This window comes from Suricata suricatta, chromosome 4 (genome assembly GCF_006229205.1).
Source record: "Suricata suricatta isolate VVHF042 chromosome 4, meerkat_22Aug2017_6uvM2_HiC, whole genome shotgun sequence".
Classification (NCBI taxonomy): domain Eukaryota; kingdom Metazoa; phylum Chordata; class Mammalia; order Carnivora; family Herpestidae; genus Suricata; species Suricata suricatta.
In genome coordinates this window covers 52,332,382-52,359,468 of record NC_043703.1, presented here as the reverse complement: position 1 = coordinate 52,359,468, position 27,087 = coordinate 52,332,382, and the positions used below count along the sequence as shown (strand labels likewise).

The 27,087-nt window shown below is 45.1% G+C and overlaps 1 protein-coding gene across 2 annotated transcripts in view; it reads left to right on the top strand.

The window, feature by feature from the left end:
* The window catches only part of ENOX1 (ecto-NOX disulfide-thiol exchanger 1), a 240,232-nt gene that overhangs the window by 72,804 nt on the left and 140,341 nt on the right, over positions 1 to 27,087 (top strand). Inside the window, exons 1-5 of one of the 2 annotated variants that reach the window (XM_029936688.1) lie at positions 8,365 to 8,458; positions 9,664 to 9,837; positions 11,047 to 11,253; positions 14,786 to 15,019; positions 25,519 to 25,731. In XM_029936688.1, the coding sequence (XP_029792548.1) occupies positions 8,401 to 8,458; positions 9,664 to 9,837; positions 11,047 to 11,253; positions 14,786 to 15,019; positions 25,519 to 25,731 (886 nt within the window). In that variant the 5' untranslated portion in view covers positions 8,365 to 8,400. Of the gene's footprint in view, positions 1 to 8,364; positions 8,459 to 9,663; positions 9,838 to 11,046; positions 11,254 to 14,785; positions 15,020 to 25,518; positions 25,732 to 27,087 lie in introns of those variants that run through there. The other variant, XM_029936687.1, reaches the window with a different exon arrangement.

Sequence of the window (27,087 nt, the reverse complement as noted above, 5' to 3'; positions counted from 1 at the left end):
CCCTATGAAGACGTTTACTCCACTGTCACGACCACTGACTGGAGTGGGCTCTGTATCAATATAATGCCAGGCTGTGACCCTGACTTCAGAGAAGAATGGCTCTATCAGAGCAAGGAGAGGTATTGAATGCCAGAAAGAAATATGTTGACATAAATTATTTAGTCTTTCAAAATATACTCAGAAGGTCCCATCCTTAAAAAGTTAGATAGATAAATGAATAAATACATAAGAATTAAAGAGTGCCTCTTAAATGCTTGACTGAAAATTCAAAAACACTTTCCAAGACTCGGTAGCATTTTGCCTCTCCATTCTGCCTCTGTGCTGTAAGTCTCAAAGCAGAGAACACCAATAGTCTATTCAGTCCTTTTTTTCTGTCATTATGTAACAGTCCTGCTGTACAATGTCACATAACATCATACAGAGAGAAAATTAATCATCAGCTAATGAGATGGGGATGTGAAAAGAAGTTTGAAAGAAGTAATTTAGAAGCCCCAATTACAGCCTATTCTCGGGGGTCTCCTGTGGATCTCCCGTGGGCATGGCTGGCTAATCCAGATTCAGGGGTGTGTGTGAGAAGGGCGTGGGGGGAGGGAGGAAGATGCAGAAGGCACAGCCTCTGGACACACAAATTGGCTTTTGCAATCCCCCAGATGAGAGCTAATAGGAACCTATATAGCATGGGAACAAACAACGATGATGTGGAAAAACCTTTCAAAGATAGGTCCGTCTGAAAGGTTCTGGCATGTGACCACATGTGGTTTCCTATAGAGGTTTTAAGCTAGGAACTGAGAGGAACGGGAATTGCCATTAAAAGAAATAGGCAAGGGGTGCCTGAGTGACTCAGTCAGTTAAGTGTCCAGCTCGTGATTTTGGCTCAGGTCATGATCTCACAGTTCGTGAGTTTGAGCCCCGTGTCAGGCTCTGCGCTGACAGAAACCTGCTTGGGATTCTCTCCCTCTCCCTCTCTCTGTGCCCCTCCCCTGCTTGTACTGCTTGTATGTGCTCGCTCGCTCTCTCTCTCAAAACAAGCAAACAAACAAACAAATAGGTAAGTCCTGAAGTTACCTTCTCTGTCCAGGCATATGCAATAGAGACAGGGTCGGGAGGAAGATCTGGACACTGTAAGCCAAGTGCATTTTGACACCCATAAAAAGAAGCATGAGGCTGCCAGCAAGCCCCAGAGCAGAGAAGATAACTTAGCACAAGCTCCTAACACAAGGAACGAAGAGTGACCGCATGCACAGTGAGAATTGGGCATTGGCCCTCGAAACTGGAAATCAGTGACACTGAGTTTGAAGAAATAAATGTTAGGGGGGAAAGGAGTCTATGTAAGTGTCTAAGAGGGTCTTCTGTGGCTGAGTCTGACCTGCAAGGAGAAGTTAAAGGGGTGGGAACTTTAAGAAGGAGCCGTCTTGCCATTGTATAGATTTGAGGGCCGGGGAGGGAAAATTCAAGATGGGAGGAGAACTGAAGAAGGAAGGGTTTTTGGGGCACCTGGGTGGCTCAGTCTCCAACGTTGGCTCAGGTCACGATCTCACGGTTTGTGAGTTCAAGCCCCACGTCGAGCTGTGTGCTGACAGCTCAGAGCCTGGAGCCTGCTTCAGATTCTGTGTCTCCCTCTCTGCCCCTCCCCTGCTCGCACTCTGTCTCTGTCTCTCAAAAATAAATAAACATATTAAAAAAAGAAGAAGAAGAAGAAGGAAGGTTTTGGAAAATCCAATGGAAAATGCAAACTCTTTTATTTAGTTTTAAAACATCAACTGCAAAGTTGCATAACGGCGTCCCGCAGAGGCACCACATGCGTGTTCTAGTTGAGGCTAGTTGACGCACGTCAGCTCCGTGATGGAATGTCAAAGAGACTTGTGCAATGAGATGATGTGAAGCCTTCCGCATAGGCCCGGCACAAAGCAAGCATTCAAACGTGACCATTGTTTTTTAATCATAATTACCAAGTCAGCCACAAGTACAGAGTTCAGAATTAAGAAGGGTCGAAATCCCGGCCAGTCCTATAGGTCAGCTTCTGTTGGGGCCTATTTCTGGGACTCGCCCTAGAATGCAGGAAGGGTGGGTTTTAGAAGTCACTTGTGGAAAGACTAAGGGGAGCAGGGTCCCTGAGGCCGAGCGGGGGCTCCTGTGAGCTTTCTTCGTGGATTTGACCAGCAGCGCTAGGACAGAGGAGCAGACTTGTGACAACAGCCCAGGAGAGCAGAATAAAGACAGCGAATTTACTACAGGACATCAGGTCCTGAGAGAACATACGAGAAGTAAATTTCTCGCTGTGAAATCATTAGTGAATGGAATGCACTGTCTTAAGGAAGGCCGGGCAGACAGACACTGGGGAACCCGGGTGCACAATGGTGAAGCAGCAGGACTCCTGGCCCTAATTTCAGTTCCTCTCTTAACTCGCTGTGTCACTTCGGGCAAGTCACTTAACCTCTCTGAGCCTCAGTTTTCTCATCATTCAATCAGGAGGGGAGGGCTAGGAAATACTCAGATCTATTCCAACTTTGAAAATTCCCTGTGGTGAGGCCCAGCGTCCTTTGCCTCCTTGTCACAGTGGAGCCCTGCACACCTGGCCGGCATGTGCCCGCGTGGTTTCCAGGCCTCAGCTGGGAGCCCCTTTGTGACTGAAGCGTGGGTTTCAGCAGGTCCAGAAGACACAACATCTTACTCTGAGTGTGACAGGCCAGGCCTCTGCCCTGAACTCTGGCATCAGATTCAAATCACCCAGCCCCTAGAGTGAGTCAAGTTCACAGAACCTTTGATGAGCTTTTTGCCTCATGCTCACTCCAAATACATGTGGTTTTTGGGTGCAGGCTCTGTGCACAGGTTGCTAGAAAGATCTGACAGACTGCTTTTTGCAGTCATTGCTCGCCTGCATCAATTTTGGTGAAAATTGTGAAATTCTCTTCACGTGGTGTTGTGTTATAGTTTCAGATATGGACACAAATCTCCTCCCTCGAGTCAAGAGCACTTAAAATAGCTGTTGACAGCGGCATTTTATCTGCGGGCAAAGGAGACAGAAGGTTTATTTATGGAACGAGGTCTTTGTTTACAACGTGGGCACAGCCAGGCTCCGGTGGGCATACATCTTGGGTTTAAATAGAAAACATACCTCACCACCTTTGGAACTCTTTGGAAAGATCACAAAAACATTTTCAATGTTGCTTTCTTAGATTCTGCTTGTAGGCATTCACTTATCTTATAAAGTACACTATAATGCGGACTTATCATCTGTGAGGTTGATTTGTTCTTAATAAATATTCGGCCTCTTCACGGTTGTTGTGTTTTTTTCCCCCACAAAGGGAAAATGTAAGAGCAATTCTGCCTCCAGGGGACTGGTTGTGAACATTTCTTCTAAGAGAACATCTAGAAGCATCTTTTGTATTTATGAGGCTTGTAAATATATTTTGAGAATACCTTTTCCACATGCCCATAGAAGTCATGCCTTTACGACTCGGGTCAGCTGTCCGCCACTCCAGCGTCCCGTCCCTGGCCTCGTCCCCGTGTCCGTTTCCCAGACCTACAGTAAGAAAGTACCGCAACCCCGGGACCGCGGAAACAGAAACAGCCTTCTCTCAGTTCTGGAGGCCAGAAGTCAGAAACCAAGGTGTTGCCAGAGCCATCCTCTCTAGGGGAAGGAACTAGGGAAGAATCTGTTTCATGCCTTTCTCCTGGTTTCTGGTTTTTGTTAGCAGTTCTTGGCTTGCAGCCACATAACTGAATCTCTGCCTCCATTGTCACGTGGCATCCTCTCTGGGCCTATGTCCCTTCTGTCCTTATGAGGACACCGGGCATATTAGAGCCCACCCTAACGGAGTATGACACTATCTTAGCTTGACTACATCTGCAAAGACCCTATTCCTAAATACAGTTACATTCACAGAGTACCGGGGGGGGGGGGGGTTTGAGACTTCAACATATCTGTTCAGGGAGACACAATTCAAACCGTAACACCGTATCCCAGTGTGGTTTCTGTGCTCCCCTTCTCTGTGTTTCCATAGCACCTCCTATTTAAATGTCACACAACAGTTGTCATACTCTATTGTCATTTTCTGTTTAGTTGTTTCTGCCACCAGTCTGTCACTTCATTGAAGGAAGGACTCCTATAGTATCTTTACCTGGCGGAACACCCAGCATTTACTAGGCGCTCCAATGTTTGCCAACATACTTCGTCACCATCATCATGATCCTTTATGTGTATACAATATTAGTAACATGTTTATAGCAGCTTACATAAATACTATTATATATAAAATACATATTTATCACATTGCCTATAAGTGCTACCATTCGTTACATATTTACCATGTGCCAGACATTATGTTAAACGCTTCAGATTTTTTTTAATCCCATTTAGTCCTCTCAAGAGTATTACATCTTAAATATGATTATCCCCATTTTGCAGATATTGTAAATGAGGCTTAGGAAGGTTGACTCTCCTGAGGTCACACAGCCAGCGCGTGGGAGACCCAGGGCCTTTTGACAGTGGACGTGGGCTCCTAGCACGCAGATACCCTGCTTGCACACCGACGCTCCTCTCCGATGCTCCCCTTCTGTGGAGGTGGAATCTCTGGTTCATGTTTGTTTATCCGAAGAAGACACTGAAGCCCAGAGAGGTTAAGGGATCAGTCAGCCTTAGGGACCTACAGCTCTGCTCAGAGCCTTCCAGTTCGAGTTTACCTTTTAAAAACCGCTTTCCTTTGTTGATCATGAATTTCAGGAGTATTAGAGAAAAAAGGGCATAGAATGAAAAAAGCATTCCCAGAGTACCTGGGTGGCTCAGTCGGTTAAGCATTTGACTTTGGCTCAGGTCATGATCTCGTGGTTCATAAGTTCAAGCCCTGCGTCGGGCTCTGGGCTGTCAGCTCAGGGCCTGGAACCTACTTGAGATTCTGTGTCTCCCTCCTTCTCTCTCCTCCCTGCCCGCCCCCCCCCCGCCCCGGATTTCAAAAATCAATAAACATTAAAAAAAGAAAGAAAGAAAAGAAAATATCATTCCTTTAATTGTCTGACTCTAACTGACACTGTAGAAGGGTGGGTCCTGTCACTGCAATGGGAAACTATCATGAGGAAGTGTCCATCATCTATCCTCAATGTCCAGTAATCAGAGTGTCCTCACGTATCACGTAGTTTCTCTGTCGAGTGATGACAGATCATATTTTGAAGCAGTAACTCCTCTGGAGAAAGGAGAGGAGTTTCTGCATGTTTGTCAGAGCCCCTCCAGTCTGTCTCTCTGCCCCGGCGCCCACAAGCTTCGTATCTCCCTGGACTTGAGGTCCTGTCCGGGCCTCAGGTACGAAGAAAGGGGCCCTTGGGCTCCTGCCTTCTCAGAGTCTGCATCCAGCCGGGCTTCACACTGGTCAGGTTGTGACCCAGGCCCCAGGACTGATGACTGGGTGTCTGCCTCCTTCCACAAACCCTAGGCCTTGGTTCTGGTGTCTGGGTCCTATCTTGCTTCTCCAGCCTGAGACCCAGCTCAGGTCACCTCCCGGACTGTCAGTTTCTCTCCGCCTCTGACCATGTCACATTGTTGCCACACCTCAATTCTACCCGGACTGCATCAGAACCTGGATCGGGTTGGTTCTGGCCCTGTGACCTGACAAAAGAGCCCCAGGCAAAGCTGGCTTGCCGGGTCTTGTGTTTTGTCTACTGCTAATGACCTCTGCCCAGGACTAGACCTAATGCTAACCTTTGGCCAGATTCCTGTCTCTTTTTTATTATTCTCTTGGAACGCTATGCCCTGCCTTCTGGGTGCTGACAGTGCACCCATGTCCCCTGAGCCTCAGCTCAGCCCAGCATCTATACCCACACCTAACCTAGTTAGGTCCATTCTTGATGGAGATAGGCCTCTATTGCCTTTCTTTCAAGGTAGGGGGGGGTGGGGGGGGTGTCTAGTTCTCATTTCAAATAATCAGACTTCAGTGAGGCATTGATGGGAAAGGGGGCCAGCCACTGCTAGGGGAGGCAGACAAATTGAGAAGGGATGGGGGGAGAAGCTCACCTGGCAGGGGCCTCTGCCTGGAAAGGGCACATCTGACCTTTGGTGGCTGCCATCCCAGTGAGAATCAAGCCAGAATGCACTAGCGCGAACAGCAAGATGCCTTCTCATCTGACTCCTGTGGCCCCTCAGGACACTGTCACATACTCACCGTGCCATAGCATGGACAGCTGTTTGGAATTCCCCGGGCCTATCAGGCTGTCCCCAGCAGGCCCCTTCTTGTGCCTTCCTTTGAGCCTCAGTTTACATTTCTCAACTCCTCTGAGTTTGGTGCCCATCTTTCATGTCCTCCTTTAACACTGTGATTTCCCCAAGTGGGGAGAATATTACAGTTCCCAATGCCAGGTCCTGGCCGTGGTATGTGCCCAGTAAACGCCAAATGAATGAATGAAAGAAAGAAACTGCCATGCCTGAACATGAGACCCTAACCTGCCCTCCCTCTGCAAACTGCTTGTCTCATTGATGAAACTCTCACCAGACTGTGTACGAATCTGTAAGCAGGACTTTTGTTTCTGGTTTTGTCTTGTCCAGTTGGGAAAAGACAACTAGAAAGAAACACTTGCTCAGCTTTGGCCTTACCACCTCTGCGCTTGCTTGTCTTCGATCCAAGGAGAATCTGGACAGGGCTGCCGTCTTTGAAATAAATAATCCTTCCTCTTGTTTAAGTACGATTTCTGGAAGAAAGTTCTACTCTGTACTTAATTGGATTCTTTCTTGTTGCAATTTAAGCCTTCTTCCTCTTTTCCGTGAGCGGAATTATAACTCATTATCTCTGAAGTTCACAGGGGCACCTTTTCTAAGCAAGACAAGGAACTGACTCTTAGAGCTCGAATTCTCTCCGTACCTTTGTCTTCCTGTGAGTCTGTCTTCTGAGACTCCCAAAAACTGTGCATTTCCTTTAATGAGTTAGTACATAATAAGTTCCTGTGCTACTTGAGAAAACAATTTCCGTCTGTTCATATACTGTTAAAAAGTAATGGGTTCTTATTTAAAAAAAAAAAAAAAGGTCTAATCCTTCCCTACTTCGTCCTCTCAAATACTGAATCTCAGATCCTTTGAGGTCCAACATAATTTAAGTGTTAATTCCTTTCTAAGCTCTTTTCAAGCTACTGTACTCACCATGCAGATTTCATTAAACCTCAGAGTCTCTTCATATTGATGTCTTAGAAAAAGCAAAGTAACTCTTGTGTTATCTTAAACCATTTTGTTCAAGAGCAGTGTCTTTTGTCCCCACTTAACTTGTTCGGCCACCCAAAGGAAAACAGAAGTCCGTTACGACTAAAAGGGAACACAAGCGCTGGACTTCTCATCTCATTTGTGAGAAACATCTGGTTATTATCATTCACAGGGTTTGCTGTCCTGAGCCGTTTCAGCCTTAAATCACCCTGTGTTGGCAAACAACAGAGAGGGCCAGGCCAGACGAACCTGTGCACAGAATGAGATTAAATAAAAGCATATGCATCCCAATTTCAGTTCTAATACATTCACCTTGAAAGCCAATCTGTTGTTTCAGTGGTCATCATCACTGAAGTCCTTGCAAGCAAATTTCTTAAGATGAGACGGGTAAGATGAGACACTGAGAGCCATTCATTCTGTTCTAGAACTTCCCCTTTAGAATTGGCATCTGGATCAGAAAGATACATCATGACTTTTTTGAAGAGTGGAGTAAACGTTTAGTGGTAACATGGATCAGATGAATGATCAAGTCGGTTCATTTGAATGGAAACTTCGAAATAGTCAAGAGACATTTAAATACGGAGCCAGAGACTGAGGGGCTCTAGTGCCAACTCTGCCATTTGTTTGGTTTGTGATGTTGGTGATTTCACTTAACTGCTTTAAGTCTCTATGTGTTTATCTGTAAAATGAGAAAAAGACCTGGGAAGCTTTATGAGGATTTTAAATGACTAACCAAAGTGTGAGTCTTGTCTCTAACACTTCCAAGCTTTTATGTCTTTTGCCTGTGACTTCTTTTGAGCAATGTCAGCACAGAATCCCTACTAGTGCTCCAGGGAATTTTTCGGCCAATCCCATGTTACAGATGAAGAAACTAAGAACCATCATTACAGAAGAAGTACATAGAATGTCAAGATGACTCCTTTGAAGAAGAATGCTTATTTGGCATTTAGATTTAGGATTTTTTTTAAACAAAAGCAAAACTGAATAAAAAACTCCCTCATTTTACTGAAGTCATGCTGGTACGCTGTCAAGTTAGGTGGATCTCCTAATAAATGGGACAGCAGCCCTCCTGGGGTTATAGATCAGGATCAGCCTGCTTATTCTGTTCACCGCAGAAGGAGAGCGGAAGTAGCCAAGGTAGCAGGAGGAAAGCTATAATAAACCTTTTTCCAGAAAGGAAAAGTTTATGCTGGTGCTTGGGACACACTGGTATGTCTTAGTAAATGGAGGGTGTGGCTGTCACTTCTTCCGCCTCTGGGCTTCCGGGACCTTTCAGCACAGGTAAGAGAAGCGTGAGGCTTTGTCACTGGGGCGGGGGCTTTCCAGGATCAGAGGGGCCAGCAGGGAGGCATGGGAATGCTGGAGGATGATGAGGGAGAAGACAGGAGAGTAAGAAAAGAGAGTTTTGCTGCTGAGTCGCGGAGGGTCACCATGACTGTTCCTGGTGATCTGTGCTCCTGTGTGCCCAGCTGGGACATCACCACATCACCAGCGAGACTGTCTGCTTTCTGCAAACACAGAACCTCTCAGGAGAGGGATCCCTGTGCAGTCACTTTTAGACACTTAGTACATTACTGTAACAGTCCCTGCCTGTAAATAAATCTTACTTACTTAGGAAAAGAAAATCCCTGTATATCACCTTTGCAGTTACTTGTTTCATTACCACACTAAAAACCAAAACAAAATACACAAAACAAAATCAAAACACACAAAAAACCTCATTGCTTAGATAGGAAAACCTATTCCTTTTGCTCCCTTTCCTTTTTTTTTTTAAATACAGAGCATAAATTTGTTGTTTTTATACAGGGCATGAAGATTTCAGGAGGGTTGGTTAGTTTTTTGTTGACTGAATTAGAAGAGGAAAGTGTGATTATCCAGTAGAATCCAGAAATGTACAGCTAATTTTGTGCCCGCATGTGTCTAACCCAGCAATAGTAATTCTAATCACTCGTTGTTTTTTATTTCCTGGGGGAAATAGGTTAGATTGGACCTGAATGTATCATTATAAAGTATGCACATATAAATTGAACTTTTCTAAATCTAGGTCACTCGGGTAAGAAGGCTCTTTTGATAAAACCAGATTGACAATTAGATTCACAGGACACTTCACTGTTAAATGGCATTCTTCCCGCATTCTGGGTCATAGGCAGTGTAAACAATACACTGATGTTAGGGAACAGAAAATAACATTCGCAATAATAGCAAAGCTTCACGGTGCATGGGTTTCCACCTTAATATGCTGTGTCCTGTTCTGCTTTGTTAATATTTTAAGTAATATAATGTTCTTTTCATGTAGCTTTAAGTTCATCTTTTATTTTCTCTTTACCTTTCTGGAATAGCTTTCTATGAGGCTACATCTTCAGGAGGAATTCCTAAAAAAAAAAAAAAGCGTAAAAGTGGAATAATCTCTGCAAGAAAATAGCAAAAACACAATGAAAATTGATTTAGGATCCTCCAGTCAAAATGTTATCTTGTGTACCTTACAGACTCAATCTGTGTACCAGGCTTTGACCCAGGCCTCAACATGATGACTGGGATCACCCCCATTAACCCAATGATACCAGGCCTGGGGCTGGTACCGCCACCACCACCAACAGAAGTGGCTGTCGTCAAAGAAATAATCCACTGCAAAAGTTGTACTCTTTTCCCTCAAAATCCAAGTAAGTATTACCCGTTAAAGATACCTGCTCAACAGTCTAAGCGTCCTTTCTTTCCTTTTTATTTTAATGTAGCATTGTATTCACTTTCAGATGTGACTCAGAATTCATCCCCAGGGATGCACAAAGTGGGGGTCCATTCCCCATGAGGCCTTCATCTCTAGATGAGCACAAATGTACAGGGATGTGACCGTGTGTTATTGGATCAGGAGCCGAATTAACACCTGCAGGCAGATGTGTGATTTGGGGATATATACCCAGCATTAAGAATCTTTTTGCATGTAATGACATCTAGCATTCGCTGCAAAACGGAGTGTGAAGTATGTGAGCATTCCCATCCATCTTCACAAATGTAGGAGAAGAACTCTGAAATGTGCTTTGCTAGATGGAAAATTGAATTAATTTGGCAGTTAGCAATTTGGGGGGGAAGCCTGCATCTCAGAGTTTCTGGGCCAAATTGCATTTGCTTGAAGGAAATATACATTTGATGAAATAAATGAGCCAAAATTTTTTTTTAATTTAGGCTCAGATACTAAGTTTATGTGCTTAAATAGCTAGAATTTTTTTTTTATTCATATTAATCCATGTTGCCTTTTTGAAGTGGACTTTTCAGGAGATTGCTTTAGTAATCTACATATAAACTCGGTAAAATGTTTTGATAGTATAGGTTTTATCTTTTCCTACAGCCTCCCCCAATGTAATCATTTGCTCATTTAAATGTGAATTAAAAAAAAGTGTTGTTTTCAGGCCCAGTATTTGGTGTTTCCCAGCCCAGCAAGTAGTGCTTTCGGTTTGGTTCCCAGCATCCTGCCTTGCTGATCCATTATCCCCACAATGAGACAAAGCTGATAACAAGCCCATGTTTTCCATCATGTTGTTCATTTCATCATGCTTTGTCCTTTGTGAGGTTTCCGACCCCCCATTTTCTAGGCTCCTGTATTATGAAGGAGAAATGAAATTATGCTAACACTTGCGTTGTCATTGTCCGTGGACAAGCATAGCCACTCTGTGTAGAAAGGAACACAGAAAGTAAAGGTTGGAGGAGGGAGGTGGGGAGAGGAGGTGAAAATAAGGCCGTCTGCCATCTGTATAGGTCGGTGTCAACATCTGTAGTTACTCAGACGGGACAAAGTTACTCTTCAAGTTTCACTTCCTCCAGGAAGAGGGCAAAGAAATAAAAGGCAAACCCCTCTGTTTTGTTGTGATTAATAGATCTTCCACCTCCTTCCACAAGAGAACGACCTCCTGGGTGCAAGACCGTGTTTGTCGGAGGATTACCAGAAAATGCTACTGAGGAAATCATTCAAGAAGTCTTTGAGCAGTGCGGTGATATTACAGCGATTCGGAAAAGCAAGAAGAATTTTTGTCACATTCGCTTTGCAGAGGAATTCATGGTTGATAAAGCCATTTACCTTTCTGGTATTTTGCATTACATCAGGGGTTTTCTCGGCATTTTGTTATGTTTTGTGATGTTAATATGAGCTTATTCCCTTTTGCCTTAATGCAAAATAAAGTCCTCACAGTTAGGGGCTGGAAAAGAAGGATTCAGCCTTTTCCCTTGGCTGCCAGAAGCCTTAGGCTAAGTCTGTGAGCATTGCTCCCTGCACGAAGGGTGCCCAACACCAGTCTTTAGGAATTCCATCGAGGTTCTAATTAATGTTCTCAAGTGCTTATTAGATGAAAAGCAATATTATGAATACTGAGGACCATTATTATTATTGGATGTAATTCCCTGGAGGAATAAAGTATGCTCTCAGCATAATTTCAGTTTTCCAGAAGTGGTTCACTTTCTAGACCCCAGGGCACCAAGTCAAGATCAGTTCCTCGCAGGAAGTAGCCTGATGTCATTGTGACTTCAGCAGAAGGCCCGATATCATTGCCCAGTTGCCAGGGCATTTAGATTGGTAAAGCCTGTCCCATGATACCCGCTACTTTGGTGCCAGTTCATTGGGGAGATTTTTTACAGAGGTTGAAATTAGATCCAGTGGTGCCTACCAGTCTGTGGCTTTTGGAGCCAGTGTACAGAGTGTGTCCTCCAGGCCTTTTTCAAATCCGAGAACTGTGGCTCTGATGTTGGTATGCGGCTTTGGTAAGGTGCGTGCCTGGATTCAGCTCCTTGCCACTCCCTCACACTCTCCATCTGCGTGGTTCCCATCTGTCACTCTGCACAGCACCTCCCTGTTCCTGAGGCAAAGCTAATGAGGGAAGGTGAGAAAAGAATGGGGGGAAAGAAATCTGAACCGCTTCTTCCAGGCTTACTTAATTCCTTGGCCACAGAATACTCTCACAAACCCCAGCCGCCTCGGGGTTATTCCAATGCTGTGACTTTCGACTGCTGAGTAGAGCCGAGGTAGAGATGTAGAGAGCTTCAAAACCTTTATTCCAACGAAACCTAACAAAGTGGGGCGAAATCTGAAAACATTCTAAAATAGAGATGGAAGACGATACATAGAAAACAATATTTTACAGCACACAAACAGCTATGTGTTTTGCTTCGCCTATCTCTTTGGGCCACAGCACCTGAGTAATCTGTGCCCAGGGGGGGACTGTGGCGCGCGTGCCTGGCCATGGGGCTCACGTGTGTTGGGGTTGGTAACCTCTCGCTGGCTTCCATTTTCTCATGTGCGAAATGGAGGCAGCAACAATACTCATAGGATTATTCGGAGGCATGAATCAAAATAATGGATATGAAGTGCTTAGCAGGGCACCTACAACAATAGGAACCATTCCTTAGATGGTTGTTTTTAACATGAACATCCTGAAGATGATAAAGAAGTGCTGATTCTTTATCACGGCCCCTGCCTGGGGAAGTTGGGTTCTGATCACAGCTCTAGCAATAGAAGTATTACTTCACCCCACCTGATTAAATGAGAGGGTTAGAGTAGATCAAAAGTGCTTTTCAACACCAATGTAACAATGTTTAGACCCAGTCAGAAACGCCTTGAGACCTTGCCAAAGATGAACGGGCCCAAATGTGGGCACGTGAAAGGTATTTCTCTTTCTATTCCTTGATGCTAGGCTTTGCCCAACTTGGAACCTGGGCCTGGTAGCTGGGCACCTGATTGCTCCTTGATCTGCCCCACAGCTAAGGCCTCACCTGCAGCTTCCCTGCCTGGGCCACCGGGGTCTCCCAGGTCTACCTCCACTGCCCTGGGAAGATTGCACTTCAGCCCAGGAAGGACCTGAAAGGCTGATTATTTGGGGGCTGGGGGTGCGGAAGGAAGACTGTAAGCCCGTGCCCAGCTGGAAGGCCTAATTTTAGGACCGTGTTCACATTTGAAGGCCAAGCTAATTTTAGGCTCAGCCTCATCAGGATCTCTTTTAAGGCTTTAATGATGATGTTTCAGTGAAAGAGAGGGTACTTTTTGGAACAGAAATCTTGGAAAAGCGATGCTCTGGCCATGATCAGGAGAAAGTCACTTGGCCAGTGGGGACTGCTAGCCAGTGGACTGCTAGCCAGTTCTCAGCTGGTGATGCCTGCTCAGCTGGTGCGTATCTGTCACTATGGCCTGCTGACCTGTTAAGTTTCTATGGCCCAGAGCCAAGACCCACCGTGCTTTAGCATGAATTCTGCTCATATCTAATGGGATGTTTACGTTTTTGATAGGTATTGTTACATCTTCCTGTTTTCAGAGAACACTGTTTAAACCTAGGAGTGAGAAGGGCATAACAGGGATCAGATGAGATCTGTTTTGTATTTGTAACTTCTCAAAGGTGTGAAGTGCCCTACAGGGGAGAAGTGAAGCCTCTACAGGGATTTTGGGCTGAGCTCCGACCCAAATGCCAAGATAATCCATTGAAATCTACCACAGAGATCTTGAACATGAACGCAGGGCAGCCTGGCATTTCACAGTGGTATCTCATTTGCAAAGCCCCTACACAGCAAAAGTGCTCGTTTTGCTGTCTCCTCCGGCAGCCCCGCCAGCTGTGATCCTGCTGGGACCTGAATTTATGTTTTTAAAATCCGAGTACCCCAAACTGAAGAGCAGCCTCAAAGCCAAGCCTTCCTTCATCTGAAGTTAGGCTAGCTGTCTGGTTTCAGTTCTGTTTGTGTTGATTTCTCAGATCAAGTTTCTGCACATCATCTTTGTAAGTTGGGTAGCTCACAGTAAATCCCCCAAAGATTTCCAGGCCCATGTTTTTGGTCTGGCTCTGCGTGCTTGCCCGGGCTCCCGTGGCCTTCAAAGATTGCGTGGACAATTTGTGCGGTGCTGCATGCCAGATGAGGTACTGCAGGGCTGTAAGGAAGGCCGTGGTGAGGCCTTTTGATTGAAGGTAAAATATGCTCCAGCGTGCCCCAGAGGATAAGTGGAAATAAAACAGCATTGCAAAATTGCCTTGGTAATTGTGGCTTTTGCAGCTGCTGAGAGAGAATTGAGCAGCGTTTTCTAGGGGGATGAAGCAATAACATGTGAGTGAGGTGCTGCGGAATTTACTTTGTAGATCTTTTTAAATATCATAGATATTCTTTATTTACTCCTGCCCCACCCTTTTCTAAAAAGAATTTAAGAGCACTTATGCAATGGAGTTACCGTAAATTGAAAATATAAAACCAAAGCCATCAAAACGTAGCACAGGGAGGGAAGATGCTACATGCCAAGTTTGTTTCGAGCTTCCTGGAAGCCAGAGGGAAGAAGGAGTTACTCTAAGTGTCCTGGTTCTTGAGGTCACCCTCTTAGTAACATTGGCTTAAAAAAGGGGTACGTGACCCTCTGAGACACCTCCCAGTGGGGGGCGGGGGGTTATCCCCCAATGCCTAATAAGCTGAACTTGGCCGACCGTCCTTCCCTATCACCGGGGAGAAGGGTAACTTCTTCCCACCTGCTATGGGAGGAATGCCTTTGCTATGGGCAGAGAAACGCGCCGAAGCTCCCGCATTGCGCTGAGGGCCACGGTGAAGCTCATCGTGGTGGTGACATTGTGACGGGACAGGCCTTTCCGTTGCTTTCAGGTTACCGGATGCGATTAGGGTCCAGCACGGACAAGAAGGACTCGGGCCGCCTCCACGTGGACTTCGCCCAGGCCCGGGACGACTTCTACGAGTGGGAATGCAAGCAGCGGATGCGCGCGCGCGAGGAGCGGCACCGGCGCAAGCTGGAGGAGGACCGGCTGCGCCCGCCCTCGCCACCGGCCATCATGCACTACTCGGAGCACGAGGCCGCCCTGCTGGCCGACAAGCTCAAAGGTAGGAGGCCGCAGTTGTGTGCCTGCCCTGGCAGGCGCCCCCACCTGCTGACAGACAGGTCCTTGGGTCCCCAAGCACCCCAGACATCCCTGCCCCTTTCACCTGCTGACTTCTTGCAGGCGAGATCACCCGGAAGCCTTGGACAGCCCTGCCTCTTCCCGCCTGGGTCCTCCGTGCAGGTGTGCATATTGTCACTCCGCGCGAGTCGCATTAGAGCCAACTCAGAAGCTGGCTCCTTTCTTCCCACCTGTGATGACTGAGCTAGGCTAGTGTCCCCTCTGGTGGGCGGGCAGGTCCTGGTATGTCTCGGGCTCCTAGAGTTGACACCTACCTGGACTCTTAACAAAGCCCCCTTGTGCACATATAGGAAACCGTGCTGGGGTCTGTGGAGGGTAGAAGTGGGATGCAGAAAAGGATCCCTGCCTTCAGAGATGGGAGTTGAAGGGACCCTGCTAACACCTATTGGAATAATGGGGGGAGGGGGGAGGGTAACAAGTGGATGTCATTTCTTTAATGTTTGCTGTGCACCTCTCATGTGTTTGATGCTGTGGGGGGAATAAAGGCATATGGAGGCTTTAGTACCTGCCCCAGGGAACTACATATGATTGGGGAGGGGCCGGAAGTTTAAGTCAGGACCACGTGTATGTGTGAATTCCCTTCCATCATCCATCGGAGTTGTGTCATCTGAGCAACATCTGCATAGGCAGGTGATGGTCAGACCTTCCTCAGGACATTGGGCGTGTCAGGTTTTAACGAGAGAACACGGGTTGCAGTTGCTGTCCACATGTAGGTGTCTCAAGCAGTTAACTCAAGCACAAAGCAAATGGCATGATTGTCAACCAACATATGAACAATGTGCTTTGGGAGCACAGGGGGTGAGTGTTGATGAAGATATATCAAGAAAACTGTCACAGAGGAGATCTATGCAGGAGAAACAGGGTACCCTCGCCCCTAGGAGAAGAAGGGCTTAAATACATTCTGGTCAGAGGCTGGAGCCTCAGGGAAAAATACACAAGGAAGCAGAGAGGAATTTGGCCCAGGAGGAGAAGGGCACATGGCCTGCTCCAGTGTACACGGGAGCCTCGTGGAAGTTTATAGAGCTGGGTGAAGCTGGAAGAGTGTGGGGGGCCTGTGGGGAGAGCCCTGAAGGCGGCCACTGGCTTGGGGTTTTATTCCTTAAGCTGCAGAGAAGTCATTAAAGATTTCTTATGAGAAGAGAGATGTGATTAATCCTTGGAGTGTTTTAGAGCATAGCTAGTATGTTGCTGGGGGGGTGTAAAGTGGATTGGATGTTTTCACTCAATGAAATGTCTGAAAGCTGACCTAAACCTATTTTTGGAGGATAGAATGTTCTATAGCTCTAAAAGAGAAATCTTTTATTTATTCTAAAGTTTATTTATTTATTTTGAGAGAAAAGGAGACAATGAGTGGGGGAGGAGCAGAGAGAGAGAAAGAGAGAGAGAGAGAAAGAGAATCCCAAGCAAGCTCTATGCTGTCAGCGCAAAGCCGATGTGGACCTGGAACTCACGAACTATGAGATCATGATCTGAGGCCAAGCCAAGACCAGCTGAGCCACCAGGCTCCTTGAGAACTCTTTGAGAAAGGACTTCTGCTTCTCGCCCTTGTCCCCTGGTTTGGTTTGGCCATGGGAATCTCTGTTCAGCGGCAGTGGTGACTGACATGCCCCACTGTAACTGCCGGGGGCTTTTTGCCAATCCTGCTGCTCTGAAAGGGCGTGTCTTACAGATGTAAATACATAGGTCATGGTCCCTTTAAGAAAGCATGCACAATGCAAATACAGTCATCATCTCCCTTTTCCATTCAGACTACAAATCACAAGGAATGGCCAGGGGGAGAAAGAGCAACACCCTCAAGCAGGAATGGGGATTTTGGAACAAATCATTTTTTTTCTTTAATATCCCGTACATTGTGTGTTACCAGCTTATGCGCTACACCTAGACATGACAAAAACTAGCACTTGGTTCTGTGATCTCTTGGAGGAATTTCACAGAAGTTTGGCATCCTCATATTCTTTTTTTTTTATGTCTTTTATTTATTTTTGAGAGACCGAGAAGACAGTGGGAGCAGGGGAGGGTCAGAGAGGGAGACACAGAATCTGAAGCAGGCTCAAACTCTGAGCTTGCTGTCAGCACAGAGCCCGATGCAGGGTTCGAACCCACAGATTGTTAGATCATGGCCTGGGCTGAAGCCGGCTCCTTAACAGACTGAGCCACCCAGGTGCCCCCTTCATATTCTTTTTAAGAAACCAGCACAGAAGAAATGTCTGTGCATGTAAGAGGGACGCAGCATCAGCTTTCCTGCTAGAGATCACAGATTGGGATGTCAATTTGGTGAAGTAATTTGCAAGCTTTGCCATTTCAAAAATATATATTTATATAGATGAGTATAATTTGCAGAATTTCGAAGCTGTACCTTTGCCAAGTACTGTGTGATCCCTTGAGAGAACAGATTGGAAATTTTAATAGATGGCAGTTACGGTAGAACGAACTAGCCAGGGATACATCTCAGGCAACAGTCAGGTAATATCAAGCTTGACAATTTCAACCCAAGCACAGAGTTTGGAATATAAACAGCATTTAATTGCTTATGAAATTGGCTGCCTCAGAGAGAAAATCCACTCCATGCTCCTTATAACGCTGCAAAGCTAGACAGGAGGAGCCACGGAAACCGCTGCCCTAAAGATTTCATTGATGTAGGGATAAAAAAAAATGGGGGCGCCTGGGTGGCTCAGTCGGTTAAGCCTCCGATTTCTGCTCAGGTCAGATCTCACGTTCGTGGGTTCGAGCTCCGTGTCGGGCTCTGTGCTGACAGCTAGCTCAGAGCCTGGAGCCTGCTTCCGGTTCTGTGTCTCCTTCTCTCTCTGCCCCTCCCCCTCTCATGCTCTGTCTCTGTCTGTATCAAAAATAAATAAAACATTAAAAAAAATTTAAAAAAAAATGCAGTCAAAACCCAAGGTAAAGAAGCTTGGATAAAAAAGAAAATGGAAATGCAATCTGAAGATACCTAATTGGATTTGATTTTTTTTCCCCTTCCACTGAGAAATCATGCTGTCTTAAGTTTATTACAAACATTTTTCTCCCCGTTTTGCATTGTACTTATTTATTCGTGCAGTTTTCTTTCTGACAATCAGCTTTATTTAGCAAGGTCTGTACAAGCCAACTGTCTATATGACCCACAATGCCCTCCACCATATCCTGCTCAGTGTCAAAACAATGCACATAGTAAATGCTTAATTCCTTTCTCTCTTCCCCAGCTATTTGGATCTCTGAACATGTTGCGTTTCTGGCCAATAGCGCCACCAGCTGTGATCGGAAATGTGCGTGCAGCCATCATCCCACTTGTGGGACTCTTTACGATAGATCTGGGACTGTGCTAAGCACCACGGGGAAGACCACAGCATGCAGGCCTCTACTTCACAGAGTTTAGGCTTCTGGAGGGATAGAGGCAATTACAAAGCACCATATACTTCCCACTATCGTGTGTGAGAAGTGCAATGTGCCATCCCAGGAGTGACAGGGGATCCAGCTGGACAGTGGCAGGGTGAGGAGATGGACCTTCTGAGATCAGCTAACCCCAGATTCAGTGGCCACTGAGCCTGCTGGGAGGCGGAGGAAGCATGGAGTTGTAATTGTGTAGTGTCTAAGGCAGCGTCTGTTGCGTTAATACAAATTCTAAAAAAGACAATTAGCGAGCACCCTGCTGATTAAATAGACATTGTTCTGAGACAATTCAACTTAATGAAGACTGACTGGGAAGTAACTGCTCACAGACCCCAAGTTTATAGCATGGCTTTGAGAAAGTGAGCAGGAGCTCAATAACACCATAATTACACTTTATTGGAAACAGTAGCACCAGGCAGATGAGATAATGAATTTCAGTGTGTCTAACACAGACCATCCACCCCTGGAGGAACCCTGTGTTTGGACTGTGGAAGGAAGAGATTGATTAGACAGTGAGAAAGATGATATCCTAATTCACTGGAGATTTTTCCTGGCAAGAGCACTTAAAAGTTTTTGTGTACTTTTTCCCCCTTTGGAAAGCTTCACATAATCTTTCATTATGCGATGAAATGAAGAGTTTCTCTGTGCCATCAGGTGAAGTTTTGACAAAGCTTTGAAGCAGTGCCCTTGGGGTCCCCTGATGTGTCATCGTGAATTCAGTTCTCCTGGGATCCACATTCGTAATTTCCGGAGGGCTAGACTCTGATTTGCATACAGATCTCCGGTGTCAGCCTGCCAGAGGCAGAGAGGCTGGGGGAGGGCTGCCGGCATTCTGCTGCACCAGTTGTCAATATTTATGGTTCCAAGAAAGTAAAAATCAATAATGCTGTAAGCCAAGTGGAAGTTCCATTAGCTAAAAGCCAGGCTTCTTTCCTAGGGCAAGGGAAACAAGCACTGGAGCCTGTTGGAGAATCACTTCCTTGGGCGATATTGACCTTCACAGAGGCAAGATGGGCTGTTTCATCTACAAACATTTTGCATGACCCCAAAACAGGGATAATCAGTGCATTTTCATATTGCCAACCCCCCTTAAGTTTTTCATTTTTACGACTATTGAATAGCTGGGGGAGATTGTGTGTGTGTGTGTGTGTGTGTGTGTGTGTGTGTGTTGAAGGGAGCTGGGTACATTAGTACATTAACCATTTGTATTGCCTTTCCTGCTATCTGTGATTTGGAGGACAGATAAGGTAACACCCCTCTTAGTGGTTAATTGAGCAGCCAGAAGAATAGAGGCTTGCTTAGACATGTCCAGTGTTGAGGGACATAGAGTGACATTTTAGGAATGCTGTAGTAGCAATGCTTGGGCCCTCCTGGAATCCCCAATCTGCTTTGATCACTATGTGACTCTACTCTGTAAGCTATTTCCGACTATCAGAGAAGCCAGAAATCAGTGACTGCATTCACTGTGAGTATGCACCTGTGCGTGTATCCCCATTTTGGGGGGAAAAAATACTGTGTTGTAGAACATCTTCCTTTTATCTCCTTCTTGGGACATTTTATTCAAACATTGATCTCCTCTCCTGTTATTCTTTGATAGACCCAGCCATAAATAAAGGCACTAAAGCCCGCCTAAGTTTTCATAGTTAGTGCTCATGGCCTAGCTCTTATCCTACCTGTTGTTCTGAAAATCAAGGCCAGATCTCCCTCTGCACACAAAGGAGGAGAAAAAAACGTTTCTTTATTCAAGCCTTTTTTCCCCCTTGATTATCCGTTTGTCGTTTGATTGAAGTTTACCATGTGCCCACCTGCATGTCCTGGGCGCTGTGTCCTGGCCCTGGAGTTTCACCTACAATGTAGCCTGGACCTGGCGTTGGAGGAGCTGCAGTTCAAGGGTGGCTAAAGCCCGCTCTGGCAGTGGAAACGTGACTTACGAATATCAGATGGACATGTGCCAATTATTTTGTTTAACTCATTCATTAATGAGAGAAGCAGTAAGGCATTAATACTGGTTCAAAAGAAAATGCGCTTTGTAATGATTGGTGTTTTCTACTGGACAAAAATTCATCTGTATTGTTATGGAGATTTATTTGCATTGTTATCAGCTCTCCTCAATCTATGTTCTGTCCCTAAAGGGTTGTAAGATAGCCTAGTCAAAGAAATTAAAGATTCACTTCCCTATAGGATCAGATAGTTCCCGGGACTGGGAATTGGGGGTGGGAGGGAGGCGACAGAGAGGGTCTTCTAGGCCATGCCCAGGATGCCACTGAAAGGATCTGCAGTCGTCTCTGTGCCCATTTCCGCGTCTTTGACATTTTTCCCCCTTTTTTTTTTTCTGGGGCAGGGATGACAGGTGTTTAAGCAGCTGCTCTTTAAATGGGGGCGGGAGGTTAGGGACAGGGACTCACAGAGCTCATAAGAATCACATCACATCTTTTCAGTAACCTCCCCTATGTCAGCTGCTTCTTTCCATTTCAAGGTCTCCTGATCTTTTAACTTAGATGAGCTCCCAGCCAGCTTCTCTGGTTTTCATTGACTGATTTCTTCCAGTGCTTCCAAAACTTTAATGTGCATTTGAATCACTTGGAGTGGGAGATTCGGAGTCAGGCTTCCTGACTCAGGGTGAGTCTGCATTTTCAAGGAGCTCCCAAATGAGGCTCAAGCTTACTCTTTGAATAGCGAAGATGTATCCCATCTGCATTTTTTAAAGTGTGTCCTATGTAACAGGTGCTCAATAAACAGGGAAGAGAGGGATAGGAAGGGAGGCCAATGAAGTCTGAGGCAGCCAGAAATATTTATTCCTCACAAAACTAAAAACAATTGTTATCTTCCCAGAATTAAAAATGCTTTCAAAAAGCTTTCTGAGTCACTTGACAAGCTGGTTCATGCCTTTCTGCAGAAGGCTCTGCTTCTCTGTGATTATCTGACATCATTCTTAACTTCTCATTGCCAGTGGGAATGACCTCTGAGGCCTGATGGATAAAAGGACCAGCTAGCCTCAGTGCCAGGAGAATGTTTATCTCTGGGAGACAATGTGAAATTACTCTTTAATTTGAAATTAAAATGTTTATTTCTGGGGCGCCTGGGTGGCTCAGTTGGTTAAGCATGTGACTTCGGCTCAGGTCATGATCTCACAGTTCCAGATTTTGACCCTGCATCTGGCTCTGCACTGACAGTGCGCTCATTCTCTCCCTGTCTCTCTCCCTCTCTCTCTCTCTCTCTCTCTCTCTCTCTCTCTCTCTCTGTGTCTCTCTCTCTCTTTCAAAATAAACTTTGAAAAATGTTTATTACCAACTGATGTTTCCCAACTTCTGTCCATTGAATTTGTGGCTCTCTAGCACTGATCACTGCAAGTGTATTAGAAATGCTATAATCAAATATAGATGAATTGCAACAAGAAAAACTCAGAGTAGCCAGAAGATTGACACATGTTTTAGAAGTTTTATTCTCATGTTAGCCCTTCAAAACCGGAGACAGATCCATAAACCAACAATTAACTGTATAGAGTAATGTTTTAGTAGAAGGATAGAGAGGAAATTGGTGAAAACATAGCAAATGGACACCCAATTCATGTTGGGGTTACAGAAAAGCTGGTTTTCTGCAAGACGCTGAGGCCGAATCTTGGGGAGACGACAGTTAGCCAGGCATCAGGAAATGTGAAGGTTCCTGGGATGGGCGCACAGAGCATGGAAAGGCAGGGAGGCGTGGCCGTGGTGCTTACCAAAGAGGAGAATGATAAGGGAATGGGGGGAGGGGAAAATCCAAATCATGAAAAGCCCTGGAGCAAACATGTGCTGTAAACCCAGGTATGATGCAATAAAGACGCTGATGAGAAAACACAGCACAATTTTTAATGAGCAAATGGTCCATAGTCACTCCTTAATACAGCAGTCTTCCCGGTTCTTGCTGTGGACAAAGCACGTCTGCGCCCATGTTCAGAGTTGTGCCTAAGCATGTTCACAGAAAGTATTTGGAATTTTTGTAAATGCATCTTTCATGTGATTTTTATGAGCAGTGTTAATTTCTTTTCACATGAATAGCTTTAATAATGCTGCAAGCTAAAGCCTGTTTAAATTAGTTTATATTGCTTTCTGTTTTCTCAGGGATCTTTCCACTGAATCCAACATTGAATTTACAGTTGGATACTGAAAATGACCACTCCCAATACACTTCTGTAGCCATTCAGAATTAATACAAAGTCACTTCTTATGTAGCAACATATACTGACCAAACTTACCAATTGTGCCTTAACTAATGGTTTCATATTTAATGTGCATGTCAGTTACCTCAATTGTATATTGGCCTGGAAATTTTAGAAGGTTCCAAAATGAGGATGAAATTGAGAGTTCTCAAAATTATAGTCATCTTTTAAGCTAAGCTAATAGAATTCTGTGTACTGTTTACTTATGCTACGTATTTTTTAATACTTGTTAAAATTTGAGCAAGCCCCTTACCTCCTTACTTTTTAAATTGTATGTTTTCAATTGCTTAATCCTAAAACTGCTGTTTCTCTTTCTGAAAACTATCAATTAACTGTGATCTGCTGGTGAACTTATGCCCTCCATCTAGGCATGAAGAACAATAAAATTTGGTTTTCAGGTCATCTGAGCAAACATACATTTCTAAATTTTAAGTGTGTTCTCCCTGACTGTAAATTACTATATTTATGAACTGAGTTACCACAAGCAAGAGAAGGAAGAACAACCAGTGATAGGAGGGAAAGACAGATGAACAGCAGTGTTCTATCTCCTGCAAGCTGACAGCTAAATCTCGGAGGGTTATTTTTCCCTCTGTGTTATGCAGAGATGAAAGCCCCAGGAAAGGGGAAAAATGGTACATGAAGTCAGTGTTTTCTTTTTTGTTGTTGTATTTTTAAGAGGGGGGAAAAAGACTCCTTATAAGTGTTAGGTTTATTCATGCTGTCTTTAGGGAGGTCCATTCTCCTAACATATATTGGCGGGGAGAGAGGCAGCGAGGGTGTGCGCTAGGCAAAATTTATTCTGACTGTAACGGTCACAGTGGGCCTCTCGCAAACATAATGCTAAATTATGGGCCTCTCCATGGGCTGAACGTAATGTTAAGTTGTATGATGGATTTTATCTTACACAAGCCGCTGCGGTCCATGAAATGAGATAAGAAACCAGTGCAGCTGGAGTTCACCGAGGGTTGAGCTCAGACTGAAATTCCGGAGTTAGCAGAATTGGGTGAGCCGCCTGTGAGCCTGCGCACGCGCCTTCTGTGCCGGTGGTTGAGATTTTCCAGGAAAGGGGTCCCTCCCTCTCAGGGTGCCCGGTGGGCATTCCGCAGGCCAGCTCTCTCCTCCAGCGATGGTGTGAGGGCAGAGGGGGCAGGTTTGCGCTGAAAAATGACTTTGGTCCCCACCCCCAAACTGCGTCTGCCTCAGTGGGAGAGGGCTTGGGTGGGTGCTGATGAGCAGCGTGTGTTGGATAGGTACTTCCACCCTGGAGAAAGCAGCGCACACTCTACACACACTGGGTCAGGCTGACCCTGCCTTCCTGCCGTAGGCACACCTCTGGGCCACAGCAAGGAAGTTGTGTCTCTGTCTGGGAGAGGGACTCTGGCAGAAAAGGTGCTCGAGGTATTTCTACAGTGCGCTGTGAAATTCACAAAGCGCCCGACGAACAAAGGTTTTGTATGCTGGATAACTTACCGACAGCAGTGGTTGATTAAAAAACATCTGGTGAACGAGATAAAATAAAAACTCCTTTACCAAATGTGAATCATGCTCTGTCCTGTCATCTGGGGTGTACATATGTATATGTGTGTGTGCATGTGTAAATAATATATAATATAGGAAATATATGCACACACAAACATATGCACAGAATGCATAAGGATGTTTTTGATGTTCCTCCAGGAGAGGGAACATAGTAGGTAGGCACTCAGTATTTACCAAATAAATTAGCAAGAATCTGAATCTTCCAGTTTAATTTTGCTCCTGAGTTTAGAATTCAGAGTCTACCTAGTTTTCTTGAAAAGTGTAGGATATTTTTCTTAAGTCACATTTTCCAAGGGTAGAAAATACAAGCGAAGGACTTCTCCCCTCGAGTTTGCCTGGCAAGTACGCAGTGAGCCTTCAGCAGTGGGATCGATTAATGTTGTGATCATTGACATACAACTTCCAGTTCTAATTAACTTAATTACCTTTAAACTTGCTTTTTTTTCCCTCCATCTAAGCCATACAGCACAGGTCTGTCCCAGAAACCATTCCCAAATAAGCAAGTTTACTTGTTTTCTTTCAAATAAACTTTATCATTTATTTACAGGTGGACCTCCTTGCCCACTCTGTGCACCCCACCCCCCTCTGCAACACACACATACCTCAAACCAAGTTCAAGTAGACTCTAGTCGGCTTCCAAATGGTTCCACAGAGAACTCTGACCACTGAGGGAACAAGCCCTCTCTTGTTGAAAACAAGGAAATATTTTATTTTTCAGCTTAATTAAATGTGTCATATTAAATGTAAAATGAAGTTTGTTTTGAACTCTAGTAGAAAAAGAATTGACTAATTCCTATAACCACTTTGGGAAAATATCTTCCATTACATCCAGTTGTAAAATAGTTTAATTTGTCATCCATATTTTGCTACTAACTCAGCTGATTCTAAGTCAGACAACTAGTTTCTCTGTATAACCTGCCTGATAAAAGAATTTTGAAAAGTGAAGTAGAGACCAAATAGGTTAAGGGCAGTTTTTTGAGCCATTCTTGAGAAAGAGAAATCAGGCTTTGGTGAACCATGTCACCAAGAATGCCCAGAACAGATCTGAAACTAAGCTCACCAGGTTGGTAGAGGAGAGAGTGAGCCACCATGTACTTCTTGGATGGCTCTATGGTACCATCAAGTTAGATGTGAAAGGGAAGCCTAAGACATGCTAGTGCAGTTAGTCTTAGGAAAGCTAATTTGTCCAGTTCCAAAAATGTATCCATTAAGATGGTCCGTGCTCTGTCTTTTGAGAAGAACCGAAGTAAAGTACATTTTCTTGCCTTGACATGATTTGTACTTGGTTTTCCCCTTTCCAGATGATAGCAAGTTTTCAGAGGCTATCACAGTGCTGCTCTCCTGGATTGAGCGAGGGGAGGTGAATCGGCGTTCTGCAAACCAGTTCTATTCCATGGTGCAGTCAGCCAACAGCCACGTCCGCCGGCTGATGAATGAAAAGGCCACCCATGAGCAGGAGATGGAAGAAGCCAAGGAGAATTTTAAAAATGCCTTAACTGGAATCCTCACTCAATGTAAGTAAAATTTTGGGGGCCATCTGTTTTGTTGTGGCTTTGCCTTTTATTTTTGTATGCATTTAATTTTTTATTTCATTTGGGGGTAAGTAGATCAATAATTTCCCATCCTCCTCCATATCAAGTGGCAAACCTCATAACCTATTTCATGTTCTGTGGCATCTTGGAGGAACACGGACCCTGCCCTGAGAGCTTACTTCTCAAGGTGAGCAACATTTCTGTAGCTTCTCCTCAGAACACCCCACCTGGTCACCAGGGCAGGGCCCCACATGCGTCTGTGCCTGCTGGAACCCACCCAACACGCCTGAGGGCGACCACCCTTTACCTGTGGGCTGTCCCCGCAGACCTGCATCCTCCCAGTGCTGGAACAGCAGGAAGCAGACCCCAAACACATTGTCCTTGAGCTCTGTTTAGGATGAAGGTATCATCAGAAAAACTCCTCAGGATCCTTTATTTGAGGTGAGCTTTGACTATCCACATGGGCCACTCAGGAGTAGAAGGTTTCCTGCCATCTTATTTTTTTGTCCTTTTTTCATCTGGAAAGCAGATTGCCTTAACCGCTTAATGCTGGTGATTTTTCATGTCCAGACCCTAAACTGATGAAGGGGTATAAATGGGCTTGCTTATAGAACAATAGTCAGGGTAATTACCCAGGGCTCTATTAAAAAAAAAGGGCGTATATTTTTTTTATGGGCACTCTGTCTGTGTCTGTAGTTAACGTCACAGTGGCATAATGCATTACAGTTGGTGATGTTCCCCTGGTTGGTAAAAGTCACTGAATGACACTGTGACAATGCCGTGTTCCGTTCCATACCAGGTGCAGAGTGCTGTGGGAGGGGGACATATGCGATTTACATACTCATTCTGAGAATAAGTATTATTTTCAATGATACAAGGTGCCAAAATGTCGATCGCCTCTTTCATCAGTGCAAACCCAAGGGATAATGTATCTGTTAGGATGAGAAGAGAGAGGGGCATGAAAACCCACGCTGTCAAGTGGGAAAGGGCTTTCTTTATGACTCTGTTGTCAAAAGACCTTTTTTGCAGCAGCGTCAAGTACGTAAGATATTCTCACACGTGAACTCTGATAAATGACCAAATATCCAGCATGAGACCAACCTGGGACACCTTTCTTTGTAGAAAAGGAATAGAAAAAAACAAGTGCTGTCTCATCAGACCGTTTGTTCTCAGACCACCTACCCTGAGAGACGACCTTTCACATGACCATGTATGTGCAGCAGTTCTGAAGTTAGGGTTACCAGGGATAGGATAAAGAACACTAATATTGATTCCTTCTTTAAAAGGAGGGAAGCCCAGAATGGGCTAGTGGGTGGGGTGGAGGTAAGGCTGGATTGG